Genomic DNA, 18,333 nt, shown 5'->3' with positions numbered 1-18,333 from the left:
TACAACCTGGTAATACGCTGTGCATCATCAATTAGGACACCTTCCACTCCACTCACACCTACAACCTGGTCATACACTGTGCATCATCAATTAGGACACCTTCCACTCCACTCACACCTACAACCTGGTCATACACTGTGCATCATCAATTAGGACACCTTCCACTCCACTCACACCTACAACCTGGTAATACGCTGTGCATCATCAATTAGGACACCTTCCACTCCACTCACACCTACAAGCTGGTCATACACTGTGCATCATCAATAAGGACACCTTCCACTCCACTCACACCTACAACCTGGTAATACGCTGTGCATCATCAATAAGGACACCTTCCACTCCACTCACACCTACAACCTGGTAATACACTGTGCATCATCAATTAGGACACCTTCCACTCCACTCACACCTACAACCTGGTAATACACTGTGCATCATCAATAAGGACACCTTCCACTCCACTCACACCTACAACCTGGTAATACGCTGTGCATCATCAATAAGGACACCTTCCATTCCACTCACACCTACAACCTGGTAATACGCTGTGCATCATCAATTAGGACACCTTCCACTCCACTCACACCTACAAGCTGGTCATACACTGTGCATCATCAATTAGGACACCTTCCACTCCACTCACACCTACAACCTGGTCATACACTGTGCATCATCAATTAGATCACCTTCCACTCCACTCACACCTACAACCTGGTCATACACTGTGCATCATCAATTAGGACACCTTCCACTCCACTCACACCTACAACCTGGTCATACACTGTGCATCATCAATTAGATCACCTTCCACTCCACTCACACCTACAACCTGGTCATACACTGTGCATCATCAATTAGGACACCTTCCACTCCACTCACACCTACAACCTGGTAATACGCTGTGCATCATCAATTAGGACACCTTCCATTCCACTCACACCTACAACCTGGTCATACAGTGTGCATCATCAATTAGGACACCTTCCACTCCACTCACACCTACAACCTGGTAATACGCTGTGCATCATCAATTAGGACACCTTCCACTCCACTCACACCTACAACCTGGTCATACACTGTGCATCATCAATTAGGACACCTTCCACTCCACTCACACCTACAACCTGGTCATACACTGTGCATCATCAATTAGGACACCTTCCACTCCACTCACACCTACAACCTGGTAATACGCTGTGCATCATCAATTAGGACACCTTCCACTCCACTCACACCTACAAGCTGGTCATACACTGTGCATCATCAATAAGGACACCTTCCACTCCACTCACACCTACAACCTGGTAATACGCTGTGCATCATCAATAAGGACACCTTCCACTCCACTCACACCTACAACCTGGTAATACGCTGTGCATCATCAATTAGGACACCTTCCACTCCACTCACACCTACAACCTGGTAATACGCTGTGCATCATCAATTAGGACACCTTCCACTCCACTCACACCTACAAGCTGGTCATACACTGTGCATCATCAATAAGGACACCTTCCACTCCACTCACACCTACAACCTGGTAATACGCTGTGCATCATCAATAAGGACACCTTCCACTCCACTCACACCTACAACCTGGTCATACACTGTGCATCATCAATAAGGACACCTTCCACTCCACTCACACCTACAACCTGGTAATACGCTGTGCATCATCAATAAGGACAACTACAGCTAAGGGAACAAGAGTCAGCTGTCTGTAAATTAACCACAAGTAAATGTGCATTTCTGTATGTAATGAGTAAAGAGATGAATGTTCTTGAAGAAGCATACATTGTTTACCCACAAAAGATCCACCATGGTCACATCCATATAAAATGGAAAGTAAAACAAGTGTGTTTCTGTGGGGTGTTTTTATGAAAACAAATGACAAATTACAAGAAACAATAACTAAACAAGTGTATAGTCAACGAAGTCATCTATATGCCCCACCCATTTTAACACGTTATGGTCCCAAACCAGGTAACTGACCCAACATTTCTCTTAGCCCGTGTCAAAATAGCTGCAATGGAAATTATAAAATAAACATTTCCAAATCTCCCTAATATCAAATGACACCAGTTCAGTGTGTCCACCCTTATAGAACCTAAGTCCTAATATATGGAAACATAAAAAATAAAAAATGTGACTGATAGATTTGCCAAGTTTCGATCAAATACACTGAATGGTTTTCAAGTTCTGCCCCGGAAAAGGAAATGATTACGGATGGACGGACGGACGGACGGACAGACTGGCTGATCGCAATTATATGCCGGGGCATAATAAATAAGTATTCCATAGGCTTTGTAGCCCACCTTGAGTTATGGGTATCGTCTGGAAGATGACAAAAATATTCAAAGTCCATATGGTTCCGTGACATAAAAGCTTAGAACATGAATAATAGGAGTGAAACTCTCTGCATCGTCGGGATGATAGAGGGAGGCAGAGAGAGAGAATCCTACCTTGCCATTATCCCAGTACAGTTTGTGGAGTCTTTCTACTTTGGCTGGGCTTACATATGCTCGCTTGGATTCCTGCAATAAATTAAAATAATTTGTTATTGTATTATCCAGTCAAGTGACAGAAATATATAGATTGAGTCACAGGAGACATGAGAAAGATGAGGTCAAATTAAAACTTTTTTTTTACCTACTTTTCTTTTCTGACAATAATTCATCATCAACATTCCATCTTACACTGAGACATAGCCAACTAGCTCACTAAAATAGGGCCACAATGCTCTGTAGCTCACGTGCATATTTCTGAACATATTAGATTAGTTCTGAAAGAACATACATGGGCAAAGAGTGAGTGAGTGAGTGAGGTGGGTTTAACGTAGCTTCGACCTACATTCCAGTAACATCACACCATGTCAACTTAATGTGGGAGGAAAGCCCAAACGATGCAGCTATCAAACGTTTACCACTTTGGTGAAACCCACGAGCATGGATATGGTGCTGACAGACATAGAAACATAATCGAGGCGAACCGGTATCCGAACCCACAATGATAGCGAATTGCGGCACCTTACATGACAGGGCTACCTGTGCTCCCTGAATGGATAAAGAAGGATAAAACAAACATCACAGGTAGAAAGGGTCTATAACATTGAAGGGGGTGGTAAGGAAGTCGATAATTGAAGTTTGGAAACGTTTTGCTGTGACATCATCTATGACATGTTTTAATTTCCCGTTAAATGTTGTGGTCGCTGATGTAGGTTGTGTCATAATAAACTTCTTGGTTTGGTTTGACACGGCTCTGGATCTGATCTGGGCTAAAAGTTGCTGATGTTGTAGCCTCAGAAGTCCAGACTTGAGAGGAGAGTAAGTCTTCCTGCATCCTGACAATCAAGTCTAGGAGGCTATGGAAGAGTCCGACTTGATCAGTCCTAATAAGTCATGAGTGTTTCTGGTGCAACTCCTTCTGGAGACCGATGTCAAATACTTGAACCGCGATGCCAATAATGTGACATAAGTGTCGGGATTGAGCACCAACTTGTAGAAATCTTCATCCATACTTGGGAATTCCAGAAGTGTAGCCTCGTGCATCCTATAGAACTTCCATTTCATAGGTAGTAAAGGTAGTCATTCATCAAGTTTGAGCTTGTGAATGTTATCGGTCAACTGGTTAACGACCTTGCCAGCGTAACTGGGCCAAGGTAATGTCTGATGAATGTGTTGAGAGGATGTAGGAGCATGACATCCCCTGTATTCAGGCATCTGGGGTGGCGAATTTTCTGTCAGGGCGGTTGAAGCATAGGTATAAGATGGTAGAGTTCATCAATTAGTTCCACGAAGGTATAACCTTCGGTGTAGTCTCGTTGGGGTGAGTTTTCAGCCTGATCCTCAACACCCCCTGACTCCGCCCCCGAGTGGCCTTGGGAATCTCCCCTGGGGGTTGGATAATCGTAGCATGCCGCGTCTACCCTTAAGGGTTCGTCATCCTTCGGTGACCATGATTCTGGTATAATCTGCCTCCGTGTGGCTTGTGGTCCATGGGTAACGGTAGTCGTGCGGTGGCTGTCTTCTCGGTTGGCTGGACCATCGGCTGGACCGTCGGCTGGACTGCTGGCTAGGTACTCCTGTGTAGTCCATGCGGCTGGCTTGGGAGACATTGGTTGATGAAAGTCATACGGTAAGCCGAGTGGCTGGACGGTCAGCAAGGAGTCTGTGTAGCAGTACGGTGTCCTAACGGTAGGCTGGCATTGGTCGGTTGTAGGAGATGCTGACTGATTTCAGAGGTGCTACTCGACATTTTGATGCCACCAAGCAACTAGACACTGTCCCTTTTTGATAGTTAGTCACTTTGTATACAACTGCCCCATATGCACTTTCTAATGCATCAACGAAAACATGCAATCTCCTGTCCTCAATGTTGAAGTTGAGTTGCAAGCATCTCTGGAATCTAACAGTCTCCATCTCTTTCACTTGATTGAGCCAAAGCAACGCTTTCTTTTTCAAATCAGTTTAAAGCTCTTCATCTCAATCTAACCCCCTGAGCTAGACTTCCTGCATGATAAATTTTTCATTTTTTCAAAGGATCGAATACCCTAGCCATTATTTTTAAGAAAACCTCTCTTTGTAAGTGTCCAACTATTGTGTGTACTAGTACTACGGAAGCTAAACTTGTCATATTTAGCAACCCACGTCAAACCAAGTGTTTTTGCAGTTGACAACTCATCCCTACCAAGATCAACCTCAGTAGCCCTATTTTCTATGGGAATTTTCTGTAAAAATTCAGGGGAATTGCTGAACCACTTTCTTGCGCACATACCTGAACTCAGTTCAATGCTCACACATCTCTATGGCTTCGAACTCATTTGGAAGGGAGTCGTTTTGTCATCCATAGAGGTCGATTTTAACACAATTTCAGCAGCTTTTGGTGGAATATCTTGAAATCTTCTAGCATGTTCTTGTGATATGTACAGAAAGGCATTAACACCCCGACTGCACTTGAGAACACGTAAACCTGTGTCATGTCATTCTGATTGTTTTACCTCCAAAGAAATCGAAAGAAAGACCTGTCTTTTGTCAACATTTCTATTCGAAGATACATTTCTGCAATGTCACATACTATGGATACCTTCAAAGCCTAAGCAATATCTGAAAAAGGTCCCCTTGTAATTTTGGACCTCGCTGAATACAGTCATTCAAAGACAATGCAAACCTTTGTAGTTGCCCTATCAATTTCTGTAATATTGAACACAACTTTCCTACTGTCAATGAAATATGTGCCCGAATTGTGACAACCATCACTTATACCTGGTATTCTACCAACACAGGTCCAACCTGAGGGAGTTAGCTGTGCTGCTGGCTCACCTTCCTCACCTGGGATATCCTGATAGGATCTATACAGTTCAAGATAATCCATTCCAATAAGGAGATCTATTATATGGGGAGATTTAACTTTTGGAAACTCAATGCTGTCCAGGTGTTTCCATCTGCCTACAAACTTCTGCCAATCAACAACTTGCATCTGTCTAGAAATCTGAGTAGCTAAGGCAGATATTGTAGTATTGTTTGAACCATTCAAATTCTCTAGCCCAATTTGAACTGACATAGTCTCTAATGTTCAATGTTGCCCATTGAATTAACCCTAATTCTGAGGCAGCAGCTTGATTAATATAAGTCTGTGTGCTGGCATCACTCAATAGTACATTAACAATAATTCTGTTCTTTCCATTCTTTAGAACTACTGGCACTTTTCTCAATGATACTAGCGTTGACTTGCTAGATTTAGTGGAAGACGTTGTGACTACAGACAGACCTGACTTCCAAGTTGTTTTCGGTTTCAAGAGTTTCAGCTTTAATAACATCATTGTCACAACTTCTCTTTGTTGAGTGAAGAAATCTACTATGAGTTGTGGTACAACTTCCACAGGTGATTCTATGATTGCAACTATTACCTCGATGGTTAGTGCCCAGACACCTGAAGCACCTGCATCTGTGAATTTCATCATGTACCGTATTGTAATGATATATTGAGCTCATTCTGTTTATTTTATTATTTGCATTTGGAATTTGCTGAATAGCAATACAAAGAACATAATTTACATTGCTTTAAGAATATTTAAGAGATAATCTTTGTATATTCTGTTTAATAACTCATACAGAAAGATATGCTTCTGATTTAGACTTTTATTTTAACAGGATTTTATTCCAGAAAAGACAATATAATAATAGGTTGGCATAACAACTGCAAATTTCAAGTGCGAATGTAGGGTTGTTCAGTTTACAGTGCACTTACGGACACTTGTGTTTTCTCAAATATTGATGAATAAGCAATTTTACGAACAGCTGAATCACCTGTCAACTGTTTGTTTGTTTGATTGTTGTTTAACGCCGCACTCAGCAATATTCCAGCCATATGATGGCGGTCTGTAAATAATCGAGTCTGGACCAGACAATCTAGTGATTGATATCATGAGCATCGATCCACACATTTGGGATACGATGACATGCATCAACCAAGTCAGCGAGGCTGACTACACCTGTCAACTGACCAGAGTTACCTTCCCTACCCAAATTCTAGGGGGGAGTAAAAAAAACTTTTTTATATAATGCATACATTTTTCGAGAATTATGCGCAGTAAATAAACTACATTGTTATGTACACATCCATTCAGCAAATTCAGATGGATGAACAGGTAATAACAAACTTGGACAATAAAACTGTGAAATTTGCAACAAAACATCACTAGACTTCATGAACTACCATTAAATTGCGTTTCCTGTTCTGATACGCATTGTCTTACATGCAGGGATTAAAAATACTGTGTGCATTTTCTCACAAACTAAGCCAGAAATAGCAACCAGCTGTATATACATTTTCTACCAGTGATTCATTTAAAAAATACCTGATGATATAACTTCACAGGATTGTGATGCAATGACCAGAAGAAATTGTACCTGAAACTATTATCATATCAGAAACAACAGCTTTTACAATATATATTTTAAGCAATAATGAACATAGCACTTTGGTACAGTTGATATATTTTTAATATGGAACAGTTTGACCAGTCAACGTCAAAGCTTCCCGCGAACCGACGAAACAGTGAACATTTGTGCAACAAAATGTCAACGAATTGTTTCATCACAAAAAAAACGTTCATGAAAGTGATCATTGAACAAAAGAATATCAACAAAAAGTATGTCACAAGAAAACCATTCTTGGGCGTAGTGATGAAAACGAAAACGAAGAAGTGCAAGATTCAGTAAAGTGTTATTACAAAGGATTCTTGGAAATTCCTGGAGTATGTGTTCTCGGATTATTTCATATTCATAGATATTACTATTGGACAAATGAAATTCTATGTTCTCGCAGTAAGTATTCATCTTGTTGTCCTCATCATGGTTTATTTGGAAGATGAGAAGAATTTGATAAAAGTGAGACGTACATTGAACGATTTGAACAAATTTTTCTTGCAAATGCAATTGCAGAGATGCCAACCCTAATTGAATCTTTGGAGTAATCAGTGGGGTATAAAAGCGTAATTTCATGTGAAAAAGAGTAATGTCAAGAGTACCATGACATGATGCTGGTTTTCGCTTCAACATTTTCGTTAGGCCAATACGTAAGTGAAGCATGGGTACACGTGCATTGATGCTAGAAAATATAGCTGAATACTATTTTAAAAAGAAAAAAAGACTCTGCTTGCGTCTGTATGGTTAAATATGACTAAACCTCAAAACTGAACATTTGATAAAAATGGACTGACAGTATCCTCCTCTACCTTTTGGAGGGGGATACGGGCAGAAGGCTTTCCACATGCGACAACCTCATCAGTGACATGCACAAGGGCCACATTTCTAACAAATACATTGTACTTTGAACACCTTTGGTAATTATAGATCATAAATCACTTACGAAAGTATTTAATTCAAGCTGTCGTGTGTGGGCAAGCCGAAACACATGGTCAAAGCTCCACACATCCACAAAATTAATCATGTAACAATACTAACTGTATTGCAGAAAGATTATGCAGTGTTTCGAGTTCCTAAGAAATATCGGTGTACATGCAATTAGCTCTCTGTAGAATGCTTTACGTGATCGTGCATTAACAAGTTGTATGTGGACTGAGGAGTCCTGAAATTCAGAAAAAAAATGTCTGAATCTGAATTAAAATTAGTCACAGCAAGGGATACAGCAATGGAATTGGCTGAAAAGAATTCACCTTTCAAGCACCAGCATATAGTCTAGCTTGTCAGTAAACAAATTAATGAACAAGCGGCCAACCAATGAAAAGGCTTCTTCAGGACCTGGATCTGACAGGTCAAGTTCACAACAACAAATGTGCTTCTGGTGTGGATATTTCAATCACTCATTGGACAATTACAAGTACAAGCCCTATAAATGTAATCAGCGTGGCAAGAATTGATATTTACAATTACAATGTGGATCTAGAGGGAGAAACAAAACAGTTACGACAAAATTTCTGTGTGAAGTGGACAATGAAACCTACAAAAATGAAGATGACAAACTTGGTTTATTTCACACGGGGAAGGAAACCAGAAGTTGTGATTTGGTGATGGTGAAGTGAATCTAAACAACATTCCAGTATCCATGGAACTTGACACAGGATCGGCTCTAATGCAGAAATTTTGTGTGAAACTCGAAAAAGACAGATAGGATATTAAAGACTTATTCAGGTGAATGTGTGCCATTGTGTGGGAAAGCTAAAGTTGCAGTAGAACATAATGGTGATAGGCATGTGTTATCATTGATAAAGGTTAAACCCCAATTTTAGACAGAGATTGGATTTCACATTGCCAATAAATTGGAAGAAATTGTCCAACAAAAATGTAAACAAGCCTTTTAGTGACATTGACAATGTTGACAACTACGAACAAGAGATTGACAGTTTATTGAAGAAGCACAAGTCATTGTTTGAAGAGAAACTTGGACCTATCAAGGGTTAAACAAGTTGAAGAGGGGCTAGATTGTCTTGAAGGGGAATGGGTCACATCACAAGTGAAGACGAGAGAATGGGCTACTCCCATAGTGGTCATTCCGAAGAATTCTGCTGAAATTAGAATTTGTGGCAATTACAAACCAACTGTGACACCAATATAGAAGTTGACAAATATTCAAGCTGACATATCTGCAACTCTAACAGGAAATCAACTCTTCTCTAAAGTTGACTTAATAAAAGCTTATCATCAGATAAAAATCAGTGAAGAAAATTTGGTGATCAACACACACAAAGGTCTGTATTGTTACAACCGACTGGCCTTTGGAATTGCTAGTTGTCCCTCATTTTCAAAGCTACAATAAAGAAGCTTTTGCAGGGAATTCCATGTACTATTGCTTTTCACGATGTAATTACGAAAAAGGAGAGAAAAGTCCAGAAGAAAACCTCAATGTCGTAGATCAAGAATCAACAAGACTTGGACAACATGGAGTCCAGCTAAAGAAAGATAAATGCCAGTTCCTGAAGAAATGGGTACAATACCTGGGACACATCATTGTCAAAGACGGTCTGCATCCAATAGCAGACAAAGTGCAAGCCATTGTTGATGCACCAGCACCAAGGAATCAACAACAGTTTAGATCATTCTTGGGCATGCTCCAGTATTATGCCAGATTTATTCCAAATTTATCCATGATAGATCTCACTCTAAGTGGATGGCCGTCAGAGGTGTCTCAACTTGATCTGAAGATCTATTTTGATTGACAAAATGAACACTCAGTTTAAAGAGTAGTGTTACTATGGGGCCTACAAGTAGTGGTGCCAACATTCCTATGCCCTGGGCTGTTGGAAGAACTGCACACCAAGCATTTGGGAATTGTCAGAATGAAGGGAGACTCGCAAGAAGTTACGTTTAGCGTCCTTCTCTCGACAGTGACATAGAGACTATGGTGAAAACATGTCCACTGTGTATTTCAGTTAAATGCACACCAGCCACAGCTCTTTTACAGGAATGGTCATGGCCAACTCACCCATGGCAACAAGTGCTTATTGATTATGCAGAGTACAAAGGGAGAAACTACCTAGTGTTAATTGATGTTCGTTCCAAATGGCCAGAGGTTTATCTCACCCACACTACCACAATGATGAAGACAATACAGATTTTCAGACAGACATTTGCTATCCATGGTCTTCCAAATGAACTTGTGTCAGAGAATGGGCCCCAGTTAGCTGCAGAAGTTCGTTCTTAAAGAATAATGTCATTCAACACGTAGTCTAGCAACTAATGGGGCTGCAGAAAGATTTGTCCGAACACTGAAAAATAATATGAAAGCCTCAACTGAAAATGATCCAGAAGAGAAACCGTCAAATCTGTTGATCAAGTATCGATCCACCTCACACACAGTCACAGGCCTCACCCCAGCTGAGATGCTTATGAAAAGACAAATTTAGACACACCTTGATTTAATTCAGCCTAACATTCATGATCACTGATCAATAAACAGGCCCATGATAAGAAGAGTTCATTAAGAGAATTTCAACCTGGTCACCAAGCGCGTGTGAGAAGATTCAGAGAGCCTGACAAAGGATGACATGTACACATTGATTGTCCTAAAATAATACTTGGATGACATGTACACATTGAATGTCCTAAAATAATACTTGGATGACATGTACACATTAATTGGCCTAAAATAATACTTGGATGACATGTACACATTGATTGTCCTAAAATAATACTTGGATGACATGTACACATTAATTGGCCTAAAATTATACTTGGATGACATGTACACATTAATTGGCCTAAAATGATACTTGGATGACATGTACACATTAATTGTCCTAAAATAATACTTGGATGACATGTACACATTAATTGTCCTAAAATAATACTTGGGTGACATGTACACATTAATTGTCCTAAAATAATACTTGGATAACATGTACATGTTAATTGTCCTAAAATAATACATGAATAACATGTACATGTTTAATTGTCCTAAGATAAAACTTCGAAGACATGCACATGTTAATTGTCCTAAAATAATACTTGGATAACATGTACATGTTTAATTGGCCTCAAATAATACTTGGATGACATGTACACATTAATTGTCCTAAAATAATACTTGGATTACATGCACATGTTAATTGTCCTAAAATAATACTTGGATAACATGTACATGTTTAATTGTCATAAAATAATACTTGGATGACATGTACACATTAATTGTCCTAAAATAATACTTGGATTACATGTACATGTTAATTGTCCTAAAATAATACTTGAATAACATGTACATGTTTAATTGTCCTAAGATAATACTTCGAAGACATGCACATGTTAATTGTCCTAAAATAATACTTGGATGACATGTACACATTAATTCTCCTAAAATAATACTTGGAAGACACGTACATGTTTAATTGTCCTAAAATAATACTTCGATGACATGTCCATGTTTAATTGGCCTAAAATGATTCTTGGATGACATGTACATGTTTATTTGGCCTAAAATAATAATTGGATGACATGTACACATTAATTGTCACAAAATAATACTTGGATGACATGTACATATTAATTGTCCTCAAATAATACTTGGATGACATGTACATGTTATTTGTCGTAAAATAATACTTGGATGACATGTACATGTTTAATTGGCCTAAAATAATAATTGGATGACATGAACACATTAATTCTCCTAAAATAATACTTGGAAGACACGTACATGTTTAATTGTCCTAAAATAATACTTGGATGACATGTACATGTTTCATTGGCCTAAAATATTGCTTGGATGACATGTACATGTTAATTGTCCTAAAATAATACTTGGATGACATGTACATGTTGAACTGGCCTAAAATAATACTTGGACGACATGTACATGTTTAATTGTCCTAAAATAATACTTGGAAGACATGTACATGTTAATTGTCCTAAAATAATACTTGGAAGACATGTACATGTTAATTGTCCTAAAATAATACTTGGATGACATGTACATGTTTAATTGTCCTAAGATAATACTTGGAAGACATGTACACATTAATTGTCCTAAAATAATACTTGGATGACATGTACACATTTATTGTCCTAAAATAATACTTGGATGACATGTACACATTAATTGTCCTAAAATAATACTTGGATGACATGTACACATTAATTGGCCTAAAATAATAATTGGATGAAATGTACACATTAATTGTCGTAAAATAATACTTGGATGACATGTACATGTTAATTGTCCTAACATAATACTTGGATGACATGTACATGTTTAATTGGCCTAAAATAATACTTGGACGACATGTACATGTTTAATTGTCCTAAAATAATACTTGGATAACATGTACATGTTAATTGTCCTAAAATAATACTTGAATAACATGTACATGTTTAATTGTCCTAAGATAAAACTTCGAAGACATGCACATGTTAATTGTCCTAAAATAATACTTGGATAACATGTACATGTTTAATTGGTCTCAAATAATACTTGGATGACATGTACACATTAATTGTCCTAAAATAATACTTGGATTACATGCACATGTTAATTGTCCTAAAATAATACTTGGATAACATGTACATGTTTAATTGTCATAAAATAATACTTGGATGACATGTACACATTAATTGTCCTAAAATAATACTTGGATTACATGTACATGTTAATTGTCCTAAAATAATACTTGAATAACATGTACATGTTTAATTGTCCTAAGATAATACTTCGAAGACATGCACATGTTAATTGTCCTAAAATAATACTTGGATGACATGTACACATTAATTCTCCTAAAATAATACTTGGAAGACACGTACATGTTTAATTGTCCTAAAATAATACTTCGATGACATGTCCATGTTTAATTGGCCTAAAATGATTCTTGGATGACATGTACATGTTTATTTGGCCTAAAATAATAATTGGATGACATGTACACATTAATTGTCACAAAATAATACTTGGATGACATGAACATATTAATTGTCCTCAAATAATACTTGGATGACATGTACATGTTATTTGTCGTAAAATAATACTTGGATGACATGTACATGTTTAATTGGCCTAAAATAATAATTGGATGACATGTACACATTAATTCTCCTAAAATAATACTTGGAAGACACGTACATGTTTAATTGTCCTAAAATAATACTTGGATGACATGTACATGTTTCATTGGCCTAAAATATTGCTTGGATGACATGTACATGTTAATTGTCCTAAAATAATACTTCGATGACATGTCCATGTTTAATTGGCCTAAAATGATTCTTGGATGACATGTACATGTTTATTTGGCCTAAAATAATAATTGGATGAAATGTACACATTAATTGTCGTATAATAATACTTGGATGACATGTACATGTTAATTGTCCTAAAATAATACTTGGATGACATGTACATGTTGAATTGACCTAAAATAATACTTGGACGACATGTACATGTTTAATTGTCCTAAAATAATACTTGGAAGACATGTACATGTTAATTGTCCTAAAATAATACTTGGATGACATGAACATGTTAATTGTCCTAAAATAATACTTGGATGACATGTACATGTTTAATTGTCCTAAGATAATACTTGGAAGACATGTACACATTAATTGTCCTAAAATAATACTTGGATGACATGTACACATTTATTGTCCTAAAATAATACTTGGATGACATGTACACATTAATTGTCCTAAAATAATACTTGGATGACATGTACACATTAATTGGCCTAAAATAATAATTGGATGAAATGTACACATTAATTGTCGTAAAATAATACTTGGATGACATGTACATGTTAATTGTCCTAAAATAATACTTGGATGACATGTACATGTTTAATTGTCCTAAAATAATACTTGGATGACATGTACATATTCAATTGGCCTCAAATAATACTTGGATGACATGAACATGTTAATTGTCCTTAAATAATACTTGGATGACATGTACATGTTTAATTGGCCTAAAATAATACTTGGATGACATGTACATGTTTAATTGGCCTAAAATATCACTTGGATGACATGTACTCATTAATTGGCCTAAAATGATTCTTGGATGACATGTACATGTTTAATTGGCCTAAAATGATTCTTTGAAGACATGTACACATTAATTGTCATAAAATATCAACAGATTCAACAGAAGTAGCTAATGCAATGAGTCGTATATATAAACGCGGACCGCTCAAATGGCCTAAGCTATTTCAAGTAGATCCCGGTCGCGAGTTTATGGGATCGATAACAAAACTGTTAACAAAGCACAATGTCGAAATCGTCCGTGGTGAAAGAGAGGCCGTTGTATCAGCGCTGAATAATGAAGTAACGAGATTAATAGGGAAGAAACCATCCGATGCGATTAAAATGAAATCCTTGACTTCCCAATCTTCAGCACCGAGGAGAGGCAAAGAACGAAAACTTCTGGATAGAGTAAGGGTAAGATATTTATACCAGGCAGGTGAACTCGAAGGAGGCCTACGTCGCGCAACCGATCCAATATGGTCCCTTAAGACTTATAACATTAGTTGATTTGTTACGAAAGAAGGAGAGCCTATTCTTTATTAGCTTCAAGATGGACCGGGTAGGGCATTTGTACGAGAAGAGTTGTTCATAGTTCCCAACGGTACGGTATTACCACCATAACCATAAGCATAGGTAGTTACACCATCATTATCAATCCATCTCTTTGTATCTAAGGGGGATAATGATGTCTTGTTCATTCTTAATCCATATATCCTATGATCGTAACTTCTTAAAGAGTTCATCTCGTGTTTGAACGTTCTACCTTTGAATAATGATTCTTTATACTGTTTGTGTTTGATATGCTTTTTTACAACATACTTCTTAACGCCCTTAGCTTTTCTTATCTCTCCATTATCGGACTTCTTTATAGAATACATCTTAGGTCTTAATCCTACATACTCCGCTATAGGGGGCCCAGCACATTCATCCTTCATCTTACCTAACACCTTTTTATTTACAACGCTGTGCAGTGGATTATCTTTTGGGTAATCGCTCGTGTCGTACATATCTATTTTTTCTGCCATATCTTTATACACATCCTCGGTTTGTATTTCCATCAACAAAGAATCTGTGTCGGTATATAAAACCTCGCATCTATCGCCGTATTGCTTCTTAAAATCGTTGTAATAAAAGTCATACATTAAGTGTTTTGACAAGTCGAGAATACTCATACCGACGTACACCGGTCTGTTGAATTTTATATTACTCTTCTGCATATGCAACGTGGCTAAGTCGTTATCGAATATCTTGCTTCTGTTAAAAGCCGGACTGGCTATAAGTTTCCTGAGTCTTTCTTCCTCATTAGATCTGACTAATTTAACATCAACACGCTTCCTTAGATTCTCCATAGTTTTACCAAATACTGAGTTATTCATGAGCTTATACAGATTCTTTTCGAAATCGCTGGTAGCTATCTTTCTTAAATCTGTGTTCAACCTTATATAGGGCTCCATCCAAGGGCTTTGATCGAACTTTAGAACTCTGTGTATTTTCTTAAGTTTCATACCTAACGATAGATACAACTGGAGATTTCTGTAGTGAACTATATATTTTGTCTTGTCCATCAAATTTGGTACGAGTTTTTCTACATTAGCTAACCTACTATTACCCATCAAGGAGTGTTGATATTCCGACATCCAATCTTTATTAACCATTAATCTTCAAGGAGTGTTGATATTCCGACATCCAATCTTTATTAACCATTAATCTTTCGGGAGCTAGCGGATAACTGTTATGATCTTTATGTAACGAACTTGGATATTCCAAGTCAACTTCTAGTATGTACCCTTTATTCGCATCATTATTGGAGATATCATTCACATTGACCCACTCAAAACCACCCGTGGGTAAAGGTTGACTCATAGCCCATCCGTACAAATTGTTAGCGTCGAGATATAATATGTGCGTGTCGGGTTTACTAGGATCGTATCCTTCCACTAATTTATTATTAGCCTTAGAATACCTTTTCGCTGCCATCGATATACCACCTCTTAATCCTTTCTCAATAAACAAGTGCATATCGTAATCTGTGAGTAATTTTAGTTCTACGCCGGTCTTCTTCAACAATGCATCCCACGATAGTCCGGGACTGGAATAGTACCATGCCGGGTCCAAGCCGTATTGTTTTAAACATGTCTTTCTAAATATCTCGAATATATCGGCGAGTAACAGTACATCGGTTTTTAAGTACAGATCGTGATAATCGCCTAAATTCTTACAACCTAATTTATCCCACACCGTCAGAGCGTGTTCATAATCGGCATCTGTTATTTTAGATTCTGTTAAGTTACTATAGAATGATTCGAGGGGTGGTAATTCAGTTTCTTCGAATCTAGACCAATCATCCATATATTCGTAAGGATATACACCTTTTCTCAGCAACAAATGACGAGTTATCTTATCGGTATATTGATTTGTTATCGCAAAGTCATCGGGATTGTTCGCATTAGCTAAATTGTCCAGGGAAGAAAATAGAAACTGTACGGAGTCTATGAATCTAAGCCCATTACTTTGCTTTGTTCTAGATTTCCCATCCTTGTCCCTATAATGTATAGGTTTAGTCAACAAGAACGATATGTATTTTTCCATATTGTTAGGAATGCACATTAAACCGCCGTCGGTCTTTGAGATAGCTTGCATGATGAGATGTGAATCGTATCCCCTAAGGTTATGAAACACAACGGGGATGGGTATTGTTTGAGAATTCATTTTTAGTTTCAAGTTACACTCGTTATGAGCGGCTCCCTGATAATTACCCGTGACGTGGCAATGATCTCTTACGGAATCCCAATTCAAGGGTTTATTACAAACGTGACAACTCGTTGACTTCTTATGGACCCTCCAATTATTGCTCTCCATACGCATGGGTTTCTTACACGATAATTTTTCCTGATTATTCTCTCTTCGTTTTGTAGATATTCTAGGAACTTTCCCCGCTGCATCGGGACCTCTGTAAATCACGGGAGTGTTTGTTTTCCCATCATACCTTACAACTATATATCCAAACCCACAAGGAATATGTTCTTGAGTTTTGTACGTAAAACTACTATCTTGATTATTATCTTGATTATTTTCTATGGGTTTGATAAGCGCTTCGAAGTCGGCGTAAATTACGTACGGTACTGGCATTTGATTACAATAATGTTCAAATTTTAATATATTTTTTCCCTCTTTAGGCATATCGATCCTGATAGCATTCTGTCCAACACCTCTACAGTCTTCTTTATGAGCTTCTAATAGATCTTGTCTGCTGTACCCATGTAGGCATCTTTCACAGAAATATTTCTTTTCCTTATGTTTTGTTTGATCGTATAGCACCCTGTTTAAACTCTTTATCCATGTATAATGATATTTACCATCTTTTTCGATCAGAAATGAATTGATTCTGGGAATATGTTCTGGAGCGGAGCTTATCCTGTGTACAACAATTCCTTTAGAATGTCCGAAAACATTTATAGCTAAATTATTTTGCTTTTCCACCTAATCAATTTGTGATATTGGTGTAGGTTCGTCTATACCATCGAAAGTTGAGTCCATCGTTTTGGGGATAGCTAGAAGGTCTATCCGGATGCTTGTCTACGGGGAACAATGCAGATCTTATCATCATTCTTAAACAATCATCGGATTTATTTTTTACGTTTATTATGGATTTTTTCTTCTTATAATACGGGGGTAAATCTATATAAGATCCACCTTTGAAGGGCATATAATTTGCTATATCTAAATATAAACTATCGATTCTATCCACACCCCAACCCGAACCTCTATTAGTCCAGCGTTCTAAAGTTTCCTGTATCCTCTGAATTGATGTATCTAATGATGCGTTTATAGTATCGGATTCGGTTATAACTTCTTGATTGCTACGGAAATATGGTTCCGTATATTCGGTGCTATCATCTGTGTTACTTTTACTCAATAACATTTTAATCGTCAGCTGGTATTTTATACTATGTAAATCATCTAACTCCTCGTTAATTTTACTCCATATGATGGGCTTAATATCGTTAACATCCATGTTGGAATTAATATCCATCTTCCAACCTCTTAGATATTTACCAACGCCGGCGGATGTGGGTACAAATATTAATTCTTGTTGTTTATTATCATCATCGTCTTGTTCTTGTTGATTATTATCATCATTATTATCTAGTAAAGCGATCAATTCAGCTCTTCTCATTCGAGAATAACCTCTCAGCCCACTGATTCTCGCTCGAGCTTTGAGTTCTCTAACAGTCTGGGGTTTGTTGTATTCCAAACCGAGTAAGGTAATCAATTCAGCTTTTCTCATATGAGAATATCCACGTAGACCACGTTGCTTTGCCATAGCTTTTAACTCTCTGACAAAAACCATTGTGGTTGAATG

The 18,333-nt window shown here is 37.6% G+C and overlaps 1 protein-coding gene across 2 annotated transcripts in view; it reads right to left on the bottom strand.

The window, feature by feature from the left end:
• Positions 1-18,333, bottom strand: part of LOC124136456 (nicotinate phosphoribosyltransferase-like) — an 80,658-nt gene that overhangs the window by 12,812 nt on the left and 49,513 nt on the right. For both annotated transcript variants that reach the window (XM_046502370.2, XM_046502371.2), the window contains exon 12: positions 2,466-2,537. In XM_046502370.2, coding sequence (XP_046358326.1) covers positions 2,466-2,537 — 72 coding nt within the window. The remainder of the gene's footprint in view (positions 1-2,465; positions 2,538-18,333) is intronic.

Source organism: Haliotis rufescens, unplaced genomic scaffold (assembly GCF_023055435.1).
Source record: "Haliotis rufescens isolate VD_foot unplaced genomic scaffold, xgHalRufe1.0.p SCAF_1, whole genome shotgun sequence".
Taxonomy (NCBI): Eukaryota; Metazoa; Mollusca; class Gastropoda; order Lepetellida; family Haliotidae; genus Haliotis; species Haliotis rufescens.
The sequence above is the reverse complement of the archived record's forward strand: the minus strand, read 5'-3'. Positions and strand labels throughout refer to the sequence as shown.